The sequence below is a fragment of the Cotesia typhae genome, unplaced genomic scaffold (genome assembly GCF_013202065.1).
Source record: "Cotesia typhae breed Kobodo isofemale line unplaced genomic scaffold, CoteBio_Ctyphae contig_30, whole genome shotgun sequence".
NCBI classification, from domain to species: domain Eukaryota; kingdom Metazoa; phylum Arthropoda; class Insecta; order Hymenoptera; family Braconidae; genus Cotesia; species Cotesia typhae.
This window is the reverse complement of record NW_027423739.1, coordinates 375,833-392,785: the sequence shown is the minus strand read 5'-3', so window position 1 is coordinate 392,785 and position 16,953 is coordinate 375,833. Positions and strand designations below refer to the sequence as shown.

General features: G+C 28.7%; 1 protein-coding gene and 2 long non-coding RNA genes across 3 annotated transcripts; 2 read left to right on the top strand and 1 right to left on the bottom strand.

Annotated features, from left to right (window-relative positions):
- The first annotated feature begins 6,202 nt into the window (after nt 1–6,202).
- LOC141525992 (uncharacterized) lies at nt 6,203–9,087 on the top strand. The gene is made up of 2 exons (XM_074240702.1): nt 6,203–7,809; nt 7,890–9,087. Exon 1 carries the CDS (start codon nt 6,203–6,205, stop codon nt 7,787–7,789), a length of 1,587 nt encoding a protein of 528 aa, XP_074096803.1. The 3' UTR covers nt 7,790–7,809; nt 7,890–9,087.
- Nucleotides 9,088–12,149: 3,062 nt separating this feature from the next.
- LOC141526020 (uncharacterized) lies at nt 12,150–14,421 on the bottom strand. The gene is made up of 3 exons (XR_012478950.1): nt 14,186–14,421; nt 13,965–14,112; nt 12,150–13,882 (listed from the first exon to the last, which is right to left on the bottom strand). It is a non-coding gene; the product is annotated as an uncharacterized LOC141526020 (long non-coding RNA).
- A 185-nt stretch (nt 14,422–14,606) lies between these two features.
- LOC141526018 (uncharacterized) lies at nt 14,607–16,432 on the top strand. The gene is made up of 4 exons (XR_012478949.1): nt 14,607–15,062; nt 15,185–15,415; nt 15,489–15,636; nt 15,719–16,432. It is a non-coding gene; the product is annotated as an uncharacterized LOC141526018 (long non-coding RNA).
- The last annotated feature ends 521 nt before the right edge of the window (nt 16,433–16,953 follow it).

The following is a 16,953-nucleotide window of genomic DNA, read 5'->3' as shown; positions in this document are numbered from 1 at the left end:
ACAGCTTCGAAGACATATCTTAGGACTATTTCAAATATATGATGCCTACATGGAAGATACAACAAATCTCTTTCTAACAATTTTTCCAGTAATGCAGCAGCACCATTACGAAGGCCTAAATTTGAAGGAGTAGTGTCACAGCATATTGCTTTTACAGATATGTCGAATCCCCAGTCACATAATGTCTTATGAACTACAGAAGCTTGTGCCATTCCAGTTCCATCTTCACTCGTTGGTACACCTAACATAATTTCTTTACTTTCTGAAGTAATTATTACAGGCAATCGATAAACAGTTTCTGTATTTAACAAATTAGGTAATAATTTTCCATCCCAATGTACAACAATAGATGATAACTTTAAGTCTTGGAAATGTTTTTTTATTTCTATTGATTTTGACTCTCGCATAGTAAGCCGACATCGGCGAATAGATGATCGATTGACAATAATGGAATTAATATCTACTTCTAATAATTTTAAATCGATAAGCGACTGACAAATAGCTGTAGTTATAAACACAGCATCTCTGTCGCTTACTTTACAACGGTCAAAAGTAGCTACAACTCTTTCGTTGAGAATATTGTGAGTTCCTCTTATATTTCTTGATTTAAATTGGCCGGCAGTAGTTGGAATGTATACTTCTCCACTAGAGACTGATTGAGCACTTCCTTGGCTTGATAAGAATTCAACGTTTTTGTCTACAAAAAAGGATAATGATAAGACAAAAAATATCTTCACTATAAAATAATAAAATATCAATGAGTAAGTTGATTATTATAATTTACCAAATAAATATTTTTCTTTTTCACTTTCCAATTTTCGTTTTTCGAAATCCAATTGTTTCTCTAATTTTTTAACACCAATTTCATCGTCATCGTATTTCGTCTTAATATTTGCAATAAAACCAATTCGTTCATCTGATATCTGATTATTCAAGAATTCTTTGGAATTTTCATCAACCATTTCAAATACATTTGACGGTGCGATGTCAAATAATTTTTTTAATAAACAGGAAAATTCATTTTGTTTTTTCACAGCAACTTCACTCCGATTTCTATGTTTAAGAAGTATGCGCCACTCATCATACAGTTTTTTCAACTTATCTCGACATCTTTGCACATCTTGAACGGGAATTCGAGCTTTCTTCCAAAACACAATAATTTCATCAATCACTGCAGCAACACTATCTGTGATAGTATTATTTAAAATACGTGTATAAAAAAATAACACTTTCAAAGCTTGCAATTTCGATGGTAATTTGTTACCTACGATTTGAACGTCAACATCACCAATCAAAAAAATGTTTTGACGTAAACGTGATAACTCCATATTTAACTGATTACTTAAATATCGGATAAATGAACTCAAAAAATTTATTTATATATCAAAAAGGCATCAGTACTAGTAATTGAACGATTTTGATCAAGCTGAGAAATAAATGTAGGTTATGAGTAATCTGAGAATTAATTTTAGTGTTAGAGATTGAAGTAAAATCTAATAGATGGCGGCATGATCGGTTTCTAAAATGTTTTTAACCAGAAATCAAAATTTGAAATTGGAGTTTGTTGATATTTGTATCAATAACAATAAAAATCGAGACAATAGGTCCCGAATTTCCTTTGTATCCAAAAAAAGTTAAAAATCTTTAAAATGTTCGACAGTTCAGGCTAAAAAAATGAATTGGTGTTACTATTATTCCAAAGTTACAGCTACTTTGAAAATTTTCTAAACAAAAAAATCCAATGAGATTATAAAGAATAACCGGTTCATGATTTATGAACTATTAAATGACCAAAAAAACAGAAAAAACTATGAAAAAGATTATAGTTTCAATTTAGACCTCGAATAACTTCAAAACCGTTAGAATTATCAAAAATGATAAGAGACCTTTTTGTAGACCGTTAAATTTTGCATTAGAAAAAATATTTTTTGATGTGATTTGTTGGTTAGTTTATGACGTAAAAAATTCCAAAGTAAAAATATAACTTTTCCCATGTTATTTTCCTTTAAAACTTTGACCGTCGGGGGGCGCGGGTTAATATTAAAATTAAGAGCTATAACTTGGCATGATTTTTTTTTTATAGATTTTGAACCGATTTTGAACTATCGTGAAAAAAAATTTCAAAAAACCCAACATAAGGACCACCCTAATATATATATATATATAAACTTTTGAACAAACTACATTTTCTGAATCAGCTCGAAAAACTGAGTCAGAAAATGGCTAAATTTTTTAAAAGTTTCGCCATGAGGACGGCTGCAATAGTTAGATTTTTATGAAATCTACTAAAAATTATGTAGCAATACGAACGTTTTGAACCATATGTATTTTGATCAGACGAAACAAGATCGATATAAATTCACAGTAGGTATACTAAAGTGTAAACATGACAGGTCCGTTCTAAAAATTCTTTGGATTTAATCTAAAAATACTTTGGAGTAACTCAAAATTCATAAAGGATTTGCTAAGAAAATAATTAAAGTTCACTCTGCAACAATTTGTATTCACTTTGGTTCTACTCTGGTTTTATTCTTTATCTACTCTCATTCCATTTTGATTCCAATCGAATTTTATTCAGGTTGCATTCTGATTCAACTCCGACGCCACTTTGGTTTTATTCTGGCTCCACTCCGCAACCACTCTGGTCTCACTCGATAACCAATCTGGACCCGCTTCGGGTCCACTATGAATTCATTCTGTATCGATCGTGAATCCACTGTGTATCCACTTTGGTTTCATTCTGGCTCCACTATAGTTTCACTGAATAACCAATCTGGCTCCGCTTTGGCTTCACGTTGATTCCATTCTGTATCGATCTTGAATTTTCTATGTGTTCACTATGGGTCCACTATGTATTCAATTTGTATTCACTCTGTATTCACTATGTATTCACTCTGTATTCACTTTGAATACAGTCTGGTTTCAATCTGTATCCAATCTGGTTTCACTCTGAAAAAAAGGCACAGAACCACTCTGGAAACACTCTGGATCTAGTATGATTCCACTCTGACTCTGGAAACAGAGTGGTTCCAGAGTGGACTCGCAGTCGCAAGGGCATCTTTTTGTAAAATGATAATTTCTCCTTGGCATTTTTGTAAATCAAGAGTTGTGAACGTGTACTTGGCGTAATTTTTTACAGTGGAACTGTTTTTGTTCGGATTTTACATCTTTTTGTGAAAATTTCTTCTTTTGACGTGATGAGCACTCGATTTTCGAAACACGAGGTAAAACCAATGACTTCACGATTTTTGAAAATCTTCGATTTTCTTAACGGATAGTTAAAAAAATCATCAAAGTAAATTTAAGATTTTTTTTAGAAATTATATTTACATTGAAATTTTTTCTTAATTACAATTTCCGCCATTTAGAAATACAGAAATTACATATTTCATAAAAAAACGTTGCATTTGTTCTTTCGTTTTTTACATTCTCACAGAGTATTTAAAATTTGTCCCTTGTAGAGACTGAAAAAAATGGATTTATCAACCATATACATAGGCAGGCTTAGTAGAGGGATCTATTCATAATTTACTAACAAATAGTTGTTACATACATAATATCTCGCATTTTTTGTTACAATCACATCTTTTACGCTCTTATTCTCGTTGTACTTCACTGTAAAGAGAGAATGATAATAATTACATCAAAGGAAAAAAATAGAAGTCGAGAAAAAAATTACTTACTGATCATCATATATATATAATCTATACTCGATATCATTAATGGTAGCCAGTAATTGTTGCGCATGATAATTTCCATCGTTTGTTAACTGCGGCAATTTTTCATAATTCATTGTCTTAATCATATTATTATTCAAATTAATACTCGAGAAATCAATAGCCTTATCAGCAAACGAAACAAAATAATGTGATTTAAAATTGATAGTAAATTTTGATTTGTACCTGGAAACACTTAAATGACTTACTGTACGTAATTTTAGTCGACTTATAACGATACAAGTCATACAAATAGTGTATGTACATCGGTATTAACAAATAACAAGTAGAGGATATTGTTAATATTTTTTTATGTACATTTGTTAATAATAATTATCAAATATACCAGTACATTATTTATAAAAGTGATTTTTTTTTAGGATATCCAGAGATGCCACGGGTAGCAAAAGTCACTGTTCAAGAAGCTGTTCAAGTAATAAAAGAATTTATCAAGAAAGGAAATTTCCAAGATGATAATTTTCCGATAAAGAGTTCAGAGATATGGAAACAAATAAGTGAGCAACTTGAAAATAAATGGAATGCATGAGATGTTTATCGTGAAGTGCGTGAAGATCGTAGACAAATATTGAGTAAAGCTCGAGAAGAAGTTGGTGTTTCTAGTAGCAAGAGTATTTTAAAAAACTCGTCTGAAGATGAATTTTCGTCCGATATAGAGAGTGACAATTTAGCTGACTCTGGTGATAATGATTGGGAAGCTCCAGGATTGGAAACAGTTCTAGTGCCTATTACTGAAGAGCTTTTCAATCTTTTGCATGAATCAGAACCAGTGACTTATAACAAACGAAAGTATAATGTTTTACAACGATTCCAATGGACAAGTATTTTAGCAGATCAAATTTACTTACTTACTTACTTACCTTGTTCGTTTGTTTTCAAAAACTCAAAAATTTATCAAGATGAAGGGAGCATTCATTACTTGACGATGCAAGGAAAATGCCAAAGCAAAATTTGTTCTAATAAAATTTTCGGGTTTATTGACAAAAAGCCGACAGATTTTCCGTGCTATCTCAGAATAAGAACAAAAGATACGTTCGGTCAACCCCATGAAGACGTACGTAGACCTGTTCGTAAATTTGAGAGGATAAAAATTGGTGAGCAGGCGTACAATGAAGGTGTTGGTAATTACACAAAACGTCAGGCTGCTATGTATGCTAAAACAAATAAACGTCTACCTCCTATTCATCCAAAACAAAATATCATTAGACAGTGCAAAAACGAATTTATTCATCACAAATTAGGTGTGAAGCTGGGAGATGGACGCGGTGTTGTGAATGCAATAGAAAATATGAGATATGACCCATCTTATCCTACATTTATTCAAGATTCGAAAAGAGACAAGTTTTATACTATTTACAATACCAAAAATCAGTTGCTTGCATATAAGCACTATTGTATGTGGAATAAAACGTCTAAAATTGCAGTTGATGGTACTGGTAGCATCATTAAACCAATAACTCATCCAAATGGACAAAAGACGGGTCACATATTTTTATATGCAATCGTAATTAATTATAAAAAAAAAACGCATCCAGTGTTTCAAATGTTAACAGAGTCGCAGAGCACTAGGACATTACTTTGGTGGCTAAAAACTTGGCTTTCACTCGGAGCACCTAAGCCCAAAGAAGCTAACTGTGATAACTCTAGGGCCCTGATAAACGCTCTTTCATTCGCTTTTAATGATCAATCGATCAAGACTTACATCAAAACCATGTATTTACGAGGTATCGGTGATGCTTCTTGGAAATCACGACCTAAAATTTTCACTTATATTCGTCTAGATGTTGCTCATTTTGTCCATATGATAAGCGAATGGACATGCTTGAAAAACCAAAAAAATTCTCTTGTAAAAAAATTTTATCTTTATTGCGTAGCTCTTATGATAGATTGTCAGAGCATTGAAGAATTTAAAAAAATCTTTAAATTAATTTGTATTGTTGCTTTAAATGAACGTGACGACTCAATAATTAAAAGCACAGGACAAACAGTAGCGCAGGCCCGTCATGAGTTAAAAAAAATTATTGCTACACGAGATCTTTCTCAGATTTTAAGCAAGTTGGACTCTAGTGAAATAGATGAAAGTAAAATAAATAACTGGCTTGATAAAAAAAACACTGAATGCGATATTGACCCAAGTGAACCTAGTCCTATCAAAATATTTATTGAAAATATTTTTAATTCGGCCAAAAATTGAAATTATTAGGAAAAATTGCTAATGCATACTACGCTGATGATTTTATTCAAGTTTTCTTACCGAAAGCTCGTGAATTTCCATTGTGGACTTCTGCATGTTTTTCAGAAGAAGTTGAGCATGCAACGACTAGCTATGTTGAACAATTTTTTGATGATAAAAAGAAAGAAATTTAAGTAAGTGGAAGAGCTTAGTACGTGCAGATGTGTTTTTAAAACATGAATATGAAGAATACAGTGGAAGTTCAGCTGAGTTAGCATCAGATTTAATAGTTGATATGGAACGTGAAAAATTAAATATTGATAGACAAAAAAAAGAGAGTAAACTAACTAAAAATTCAGATAAAAGTGAACCAAATAAAAACAATGATACTACTGATGATTTAATACCAAATAATTCTGATCAAACGTTTGAAAAAAATGATACTACTACTATAAATCACTCAGACACAGACATTCCATTCACTTCTACACCAGAAAAAAATTCGAAAGCAGATCTAGATAATAGTATTATCATTAATGACTCCCAGGAAAACATCGCACTTGCTTCTACACCTGATATGAATGTTAGTATCGAATTCGATAATTACTTATGTGGTTCTATAGATGGAATTCCCCAAAATAGTAGCAGCTTTGCTTTCAGTGAAATTGACAAATTTACAACCAATGACAATAAATCAAGCAATACTTCTAATGAAATCCTTTTAAGTGATAAAAATAAAGATGTGACTAAAAACAAGCTAACGGGCATTATAAAATATAAAAATTATGAAGAAAGTATAATTGAAAAAGCAGAAGAACTATTAGAAGACTCTGATTTGGTTGCAGTTGATAATTGGCGAAATAAAGGTCGGCTTTCCCATCGGGATTATTATAACTCTCTAAACAATGATACAGAAAATAATGAATCGCCAGTTAAAGTGTTCAAAAAAAGATGTTTAGCATCACCTGACAAATTAAAATCGAAACCTCAGAAGAACGTATTAATGGAATCGTTTACTGATAATAAAAATATAACTATAATTTCGTCATCAACATCTACACAATCAGACTTACGGAATGAACTGAAAAAAATTGAAGGCAAAGAAGATCATAAAATTAACAATAATGACGAGCCAAGGCAGAAAGGCTTCCACTTTAGACCGACACCTGATATTTTATATCAAACTATTAGTCCAATTAACACAACTAAGACAACTACAAAAGAAAATAATAAAAAAAAAAATAAGAAATTAGGAATTTTGGAAAACGGCAACAACCGAAATGCTACTTCTGTAAATGGAGTAAATAGTTTACTATTTAATACTTGTGCAATTGATGCGCTTATACATATTTTAGCTTTAGCTGGAAGGGATGATGAAAAATTCTTGAAGTACATGCAAGAGAATTCTAATCCAATGATGCAATTTATTTGTAAGTTTATTGATAAAGGAGCTGTAAACTTGATTTACAAAGAAAGAACGATTTTATTGTATGAATTATTTAAAGACAAGGTTGTTGATAGAAGAAAAGAATCTGTCTTGTATGGAAATGAATTAGACATGTGGTCAAGCATTTGCGATATGTGGATAAGATGCTTTCCACGAAGTGCATGCTTTAATCATGTTTGTAAAATATGTGGTGAATACAAAGTTCCCGTTCCAACGATAACGGTAAACCATGAAATATTATGGGAAGGTGGATTTGATCAACTTCAAAAATCTATCAGTACGATTGATTCTAATATACGATGCTCTAAGTGTAAATTATGTATGATAAATCGAACTCTTCTGTTCAACCGATGTATTTGCATTGAGCTCAATATCCAAAATCTGAGACGTGGACAGTTATCGTGCAAACTAAAAGATATGCCTGCAATCATATAATTAAATAATCTGAATTATCGGTGAGTATTATTTATTTTTATCAACAACACGATGTATTTAAATGCAAAAATTATTGTTTTTTTTTTTTTTTATATTTCAGGTTACGAGGAATAATTGAATGTAACGAAGGTCATTTTAAAGCATTTTGTAGAAGAGGTCAGGATAATTGGGCTTTGTATGACGATAATGCAACGAAAGCAACAAGGGTTTTAGCTTCAAAAGAAATTGTCCCTGATGCTGCCATATTCACTAGAATTGACTAAAAATTACGCCTTTAATATACTTGGCTTATTAAATACTTTAATTTTATTTTCTGACTGTTATTAATATTTTCATCTCACGTATACATTATAATTACATGCGTGTGTGTAAAGAAAATATTACTGTGGTTAGAAATCTTCAATAAGTATCAAGATCGTTGAACAGAGGAACTTAATTTTATTTAAAAATGCCAAAAACATGAAGAAAGTACATTTTTAACGATAAAAGTTAATCTAGTCATTCCGAAGATGAGAAAGCCAAAAAAAAAAAAAAAGCCAAAACATGAAGAAAAAAAGTATAAAAGAGGATTGGCAACAAGAATCAGCGTACGTTCATTCAACGTAAAATTTTACATTGATAAAGTACGAGGATTCAAGTGATGAACTTAAGCCTGATCACGAAGGAATTGCATTGACTCCTGAGAATTAATTGCTCGTCATGAATAACTTTATTTGAATTGTTCACCTATTTCTTATAAATTTTTAATTCTTAATTATAATTAGTATCACTATTTTCATAAGTTATTTAGTATTGATAATTAATAATCTGAATGATAGTTTTCTGAATAGAAAACAAGAATGGAATATATTAAAAATGATTCTAGAGGCAGGTTTAAACTCGGCACTGTGTTTTATAATTCAGTTTTATTACTCAAATTATTTATATTCATTGTGCATCTATAATGGTCACTATTATATATCAGTTGATATAAAGGATCTCAAAAGCTTTTTATCGTCAACTTTTATAATTTATAAAATATTTACTTTAGATTAAGTTTTAGTATTTGTTACACATAACTGAATATTGTTACCAATGCTCATCAAAAGTAATTATACATGAAAAATTCGTTAATTACATCTAAAAGTTATATAAGATTTATTATAAAAATTAAATCAAATGAAAATATTTTTGTGCAATTCGATAAAAATGAGATGAGATTAAAACAGTTGATGACAAATAGCATTTAGTATTATATATACAACAAGACGACAGACACGAAAACGTTTTTTAAAACTAACTACCGTCAACATTTAATAATAAATATTGAAAGAAAAATTAATCACTTAATAATAAAATTAATACTTTTTATTATTAATGTAAATTTTTAATTTCTTCTTTTTTTTTTTTAAAAAAACAAAAATTTTAACTAGAAACATACAATTCATAATAAATATAACAAGCACGTAATGAAACAACAATAATAACTGTATATTCGTGTTTGTGTTTGTTGATACATTCCTTGTAATAAAAATTCAAAATAAATAATTTAATAAATGATACTATAAGCCCAACATTAATTTCCTTTTTTTTAATCGAAATAATTTAGGGTATTTTTAATGTAAAAAAAAAAGTAATATATGTACTATTATCATTAATTACTATTAATTATTATATTAAATATATATATATATATATATATATAATAAAAAAAATGACGTAACAATTGTTTTTAACAGTCTTTTTTGAGATTGATTTGTATTTTATCGTTTTTTTTTATTAAAAATTCAACGCATTTCCAATATAGTGACATATTTCTTTTGCACATTACTAACCAACTCTTTATTTAATTATTAAAAGTTTTGTTTCTGTTTTCTTTTTTAATTGATTTAAATTAAAAATATCAAACTATAATTGAGTCAATACGCTTACACCAATAAAAATATTTGCATTAATATTATCATTAATTAATATTAATATTACAATATAAACGAACTTTTGTTTTACATTTAATTAAATTGTAAAACAATAAAAACATCTGTTTAATTATCTTCGATCCATTAGTTTTTTGTTACGACGATTTGCAGGAAGTATCACATCAATTCAGGCCTCTTGTGATCTTTATTTTTAAAATTAACTTTAATTACTTTATTTATTTATTTTTTTTAAATTACTTTATTATTAAATATTAAAAATTTAAAAACACAGTTTTGTTAAACTGTCATCTAATTGTTGACAACAATAATTCGTCATACTCCACAAAATTTAATAATGGGCGCATCGGGTCAATTTGACCCTTGCGCCTGATATATGTTGGGGTCATAGTTACCCCATGCGACGAATCACGGTTGATACATAGTGATTAATAATATTTATTTATTAAATATAGACTATCAATATTACGGTCACATACATATGTAACAGTTTATTATTCGGCGTATTCGGCTTACAAAACCTGCTCCGGGTTAGACCAAACAGATGAAGTCGATTAGATCTAAAAATAAATTTAAAAACTTCTGCTCCAATCAGATGTCTTTATTTTGTTCTACCCCGGGGTAGGTTTTGTAAACCGAACACGACAATTGATAAGTGTATAATAGAAATCATATATTGAAATTGAATCGCGCTTAATTATTTTTAAAGGTATCAGCACTGCTGCTTTGATATTCAATACCGAAAACCAGAAGCAATTTAAATTTCGCGTCACACTTATACGTAGTATACGCATGTGCAAGCCTCAATTAATTTATAATTACTAATAAAAAAAATAATATAATTAATATAAAAATCAAAAGGATAGACCAATAAGGACCTTACGATAAAGAATGTAATTTTTATTTAATTTTTAATTTTTTAATTGGATGAGGTGCTAAAATGCATGCAAAAATTTGAAAAATTATTTAAAAAAAAACCAAAAAGGACCTAACAAAAAAATTGTAGGACCTTATTGGTGTAGGACAAGAATATTGTCGAAGCTGTTAAGACTCGCGAAGGTACAGATTCTAAAGCAAGAAGATTTATTATTGATAGAAAAAATTTACATTTAATTCTGCAAAAAAATATAAGTGACTTTGTTTCTAAGAAGTCATTAAAACTTTTTGAGATCTTTGATCTGCCGTATGATTTTCTTGACAAAAATATTGATTTATGGTCTACTGATGAGAGTTATAATGAAAATAAAGAATTTTTCGCACAATTGAAAGTTGTTAATGATGTGGCAGAGCGAGGTGTCGCATTAGTAAGTGAATATAACCAATGCTTAACGAAAGACGAAGAGCAATTTCAATTTTTATTGCAAGTTGTGAAAAAATTGTTTGAAAATAAATAGCTCAGTTGAAAATTGAAATAAAAAACTTTCTTATAACTAATTGGACATTTTCTTCTCTAAAACTGAAATCATAATATATTTATAATGAAAACTTTGCTTTTTTTATTGATAAATGATTAACTAAGCGATAAATAATGTACAATTTATTTTTTTAAATGTAGATAAAAATACTTACACATAAAAAAAGCTTGAAAAACATTTTGAAGTTTCTCAGTTGATGAAAAAAAATTTTTTTCGTGTAAATTTTCTCAAAACTGATAGATTAAATTGAAATTTTTCGATTATTTAATCAAAAACTCTTAAAATCGATATACATGAAAGTTTGATGATGAATATCTTTTGAACGATTAATTTAATCGCCAAAACATAAGATACCATTTTTATAGAGCAGTTAATTTGCTACAAAAATTTCTATTGCCCATTCAATAATAGCCATTTCTTGTCGAGTTATAAAATTCATAAACAAAAGTGACATTTGACTTAAAATAATCAATCTTAAATCTTCAATATTAGTGAAATGGTGAGGTTTACGGAAAAAACATAAGATACCTTTTTGTAGAGCATTAAATTTCCTACAAAATTCTTAAAAAAAATTTTTCTGTACGACCAATTAATGATGAGGAATGAATTTTTTTCTATTGGACTGAGAAAAAAATGAAAAACTGCGACGCGGAGGATCTTCCTATTAAAATTAAGAGTTCATATTTGGTGAGAATTTTTTTAAGGTGCCTAGTAACCCATTTTTCCGTATTAATTGTAAAAAAAAAATAGTTGATTTTTTTGACCCACCCTAATATCTAATTATATGTTTTAGTCTAGTTTGTAATATTTGAGATGAGCGATAGTGACATCTGCGAATGAAGGTGAGGACGTAACACTTACGAAACCAAATTAAACTAAAGAAATCCAATTTATGATGAAAATAAATCCGATACAAAACTTAGAGTCTTTATTATATATATGAATTTATTTTTGACATATAACCGCATTTACATTTACAGAACAAAATATATAAATAAATAAACAAATAACGTTTATCGCGAAATTCGAAACTATTAATGACTACTCCGAAGACTTATTATAATAAATTAACTATTACTACAAAACATAAAACATTGAAAAATACATAAATTCGGATCAAGACCTTCCTAATGATATAAATTAATGTAAAATAACTCAATTTATTCTATAAATATGCTGAAAAGTAAATTTTTCTTATATTCTTTCAATTACATAGATTACATATAATTATTTGTCAACAGAAGAATGTATTGATTTTTTACCTATTTCTAATTCTTTAAAAAACTATTTATTTAAAAAAAAGATGAATGAAAATAATTCATTGAAACATTTGAAAGTATTGAATCAATTTTAATGATAAAAATATAATTAAAAATAATTAAGAATTATCAATCATTTCAAATCATTTCGTTTTATCAGGGGTGGCGTAAAATACTCGCCGAGTGACTGAAATATTAAATTTTGTTATCTAGCTGTTGCAGTATAAAAAAAATAACCAATTTTAACTTAATAAATTAAATAAATCTATATATATATATATATATATATATGGAAAGTGGGTTTCGTAGACTGTAAATCGGGGGTGGGTGTTAAAATCTAAAATTTTAATTTTCGACCTGTGACTTCTACAAACTTCAAATTTGGTGGGAATTTTCGTGTATTTCCGTAATAAAAAATAAAAAAATCAATAAAAAAATCAATAAAAATAATGATAAATTAAATTTTTTTATAGAATTGAGATAAAAAAAATAAATAAAATAAATGTAAAAAAAATTATTGGGTAGAATTCAATAAAAAATTTTGTAAATATAAAAATAATTGCGCGAGATTTTAAATTTGGATTACTTCTACATATACATGTAAAGTTAATCAATAAACAAAAATTGTATAAGACTTTCAAGTGTTAATGAGCTTTTTTTTTAAAAACATATCAATAAATAAATAAATAAATAAACTAACATTTGAATCATTCATATCTTATCAACGGAAGGAAAAACATCATGAATGTCAACGCTCGACCATTTTTCCGGCAAGGCCGACTTTATGAGTAAGTCTTTTTTATCATTTAAAATTTAAGTTCTTTTTCTAATTATTAAAATTAATTAATTTTTTTTTTAGATTTATCGGATGTGTGCGCGAAATATTCGGCTACTGTGAATATTTATTCACAGATCACTTTTCTTTCGGCATCTATGATGACGTGGGTCATTATCACGTCATTATGGTTGTTGACGTCAACCATGACCTGCGTCATTCAATTGATCTTTATGAGGTAAATATAAAAAAAAAGGGCAATGACTTGATGTACGGTGACGTACGTTTCAATTAATAAAATCTAACACGAAAAGATTAGAACCCGACTGGTTCGTGTTCTGCACCAGACTCAGTCGTGTACGGGTTACTTTGCACGAATACTGGTGCATCACCCGACTGAGTCGTGTATATATATATCCGAACAAAAACTGTTTCACTGTTAAAAATTGCACCAAGTCCACGTTCATAAAACTCATCTCAATAACATCTACACTTTGCAAAAAAAATAAGACTCGTTATAATAATTTTCATTCTATACAAAAAAAAAGTTAAATACAAAAAAATACCAAGAAACCGTCATAATGTTGAAAAAATTGAAAAAAATTTGTTGAAAATTTAAAAATTAAGAAAAAATTTTTTTATCGTACTTGGCGTGCGTCATTGAGTACCCCAAATTTTTTTAGGATACATGAACATCCTTTTAATGTTTCAACATTTATAAGTAAGTCAACCTATAAAATGCATAAATGTAATTAATGAAATATTATTTTATGATACGTTTAACAAAAGTTAGGTAAAATAAACATGACATACGTATTTTATTTGAAATTTTTAAATTCTCCGCACATCGTTTATGATTTCAATAAAGCGCCCTCTCCTGTTCGGTTATGCAATTTGCTTACAAGTGAATACGCCTGCATACGTTGACTCTGTAGTGGAATCACTGCGAAAATTGAGTTGACTAAAAAATAAAACATATGGCTGACTAAATTGAGAAAATGCGGTGTGATTGCCAATCAAAATGTGTTAATTACAATTAAACAAAGCACGATCAAGTTTCTTCATGAAAGCTTAATGACGGAACTGAAAAAAATTGAATTAAAAAATTTTGTGTTATTTCAGATATCTTCACCAGACTACCATATTAACAGTTATTTTCACTAAAAATCTGAAAAAAACTTTCGAAACGGATTTTTTCACTGAAACTGATATTAATCCAGTAAGCAGTGTTTTTAATTCGTTGAGTATACTTCACTGATGTGAATCTATAAACATAAGAATGTATGAAATCATATATTCTATAATTAGAGCTGATAAGATATAATATATATATATATATATATATATATATATATATATATATATATATATATATATATATATATATATATATATATATATATATATATATATATATATATTAGAGCTGATAAGATATAATGCATTTATGCATTTTATAGGTTGACTTACTTATAAATGTTGAAACATTAAAAGGATGTTCATGTATCCTAAAAAAATTTGGGGTACTCAATGACGCACGCCAAGTACGATAAAAAAATTTTTTCTTAATTTTTAAATTTTCAACAAATTTTTTTCAATTTTTTCAACATTATGACGGTTTCTTGGTATTTTTTTGTATTTAATTTTTTTTTTGTATAGAATGAAAATTATTATAACGAGTCTTATTTTTTTTGCAAAGTGTAGATGTTATTGAGATGAGTTTTATGAACGTGGACTTGGTGCAATTTTTAACAGTGAAACTGTTTTTGTTCGGATATATATATATATACACGACTCAGTCGGGTGATGCACCAGAATCCGTGCAAAGTAACCCGTACACAACTGAGTCTGGTGCAGAACACGAACCAGTCGGGTTCTAATCTTTTCGTGTTAGATTTTATTAATTGAAACGTACGTCACCGTATATATATATATATATATATATTAGAGCTGATAAGATATAATATATATATATTATATCTTATCAGCTCTAATTATATAATATATGATTTCATACATTCTTATGTTTATAGATTCACATCAGTGAAGTATACTCAACGAATTAAAAACACTGCTTACTGGATTAATATCAGTTTCAGTGAAAAAATCCGTTTCGAAAGTTTTTTTCAGATTTTTAGTGAAAATAACTGTCAATATGGTAGTCTGGTGAAGATATCTGAAATAACACAAAATTTTTTAATTCAATTTTTTTCAGTTACGTCATTAAGCTTTCATGAAGAAACTTGATCGTGCTTCGTTTAATTGTAATTAACACATTTTGATTGGCAATCACACCGCATTTTCTCAATTTAGTCAGCCATATGTTTTATTTTTTAGTCAACTCAATTTTCGCAGTGATTCCACTACAGAGTCAACGTATGCAAGCGTATTCACTTGTAAGCAAATTACATAACCGAACAGGAGAGGGCGTTTCATTGAAATCATAAACGATGTGCGGAGAATTTAAAAATTTCAAATAAAATACGTATGCCATGTTGATTTTACCTAACTTTTGTTAAACGTATCATAAAATAATATTTCATTAATTACATTTATGCATTTTATAGGTTGACTTACTTATAAATGTTGAAACATTAAAAGGATGTTCATGTATCCTGAAAAAATTTGGGGTACTCAATGACGCGCGCCAAGTACGATAAAAAAATTTTTTCTTAATTTTTAAATTTTCAACAAATTTTTTCAACATTATGACGGTTTCTTGGTATTTTTTTGTATTTAACTTTTTAAAGTGAAACTTTTATTGGATCGTCTCAGATTTTTTGGGCTGTGTGTCGCATGTCGCGTTACGGTCGGCCGCGGAGTAGGGATAAAGTGAAAGGCGCTCGTCAGAGCAGCCAAGGCCAATATGGCGGTGCCTACAGTTTACAGCAGCTGAGCGTGTAGTGTATAGACTAACACTTATATATTATTGTGCCAGTGATCCACGCTATTTTGTTCGTTTTAAATTGAAACATTTATTTTGTCAGTGTTTAATGTTAATATTGTTATTAAAAAAACTGATCAACGAGGAAAAAACTGATCAACGAGGAAAGAGCAAAGAATAGTGCAAAAATGAATGGTGATAAATTATAATGAAGATGAAATTGATAATATAATGGTTGAAAATAATTGAAAAACGGATCAAAATAACTCAACTATAATGAAATATAATTTTCAGTTTTTTAATAAGTGGATATTATCTAAATAATTGTTATGTATTATGTATGTCGTACTCTAGAATCTTAGCTAACACACAGAATTTAATAAAAATATTAGTTGGAGACTTAGTCTACTTTCATTATTTCCCATTATCATTCCAATTTTCCAAGTATAAAATTAAGATTGATAAAGCGATTTTTATACCCTTAATGGAATATTATTCCAAAAATTTTTAGTCAAATGTTTAGTTAAAAGTTTCACTTTTACCGTGGTTTCATAAAACCACACAATTTTTTTTTGTATAGAATGAAAATTATTATAACGAGTCTTATTTTTTTTGCAAAGTGCAGATGTTATTGAGATGAGTTTTATGAACGTGGACTTGGCGCAATTTTTAACAGTGAAACTGTTTTTGTTCGGATTTATTATTCAGTAGCACCTTCCTCCACTCTCTCTACCCTAAGATAAGGAATTCTCAGCTCTGGACCGGTTCCAGGAACCGTGATAAAAAATTCTGGTGGCGCCCTTATAATTATTGTTGTTTGTTAATTTATTTATAAAATTGATTAGGGGCTAACCTGAGCAGGTAAAACTGTTACAAAGTTAAGAATATTAAATAAGGAATCTCACTTTGAAAAAATTT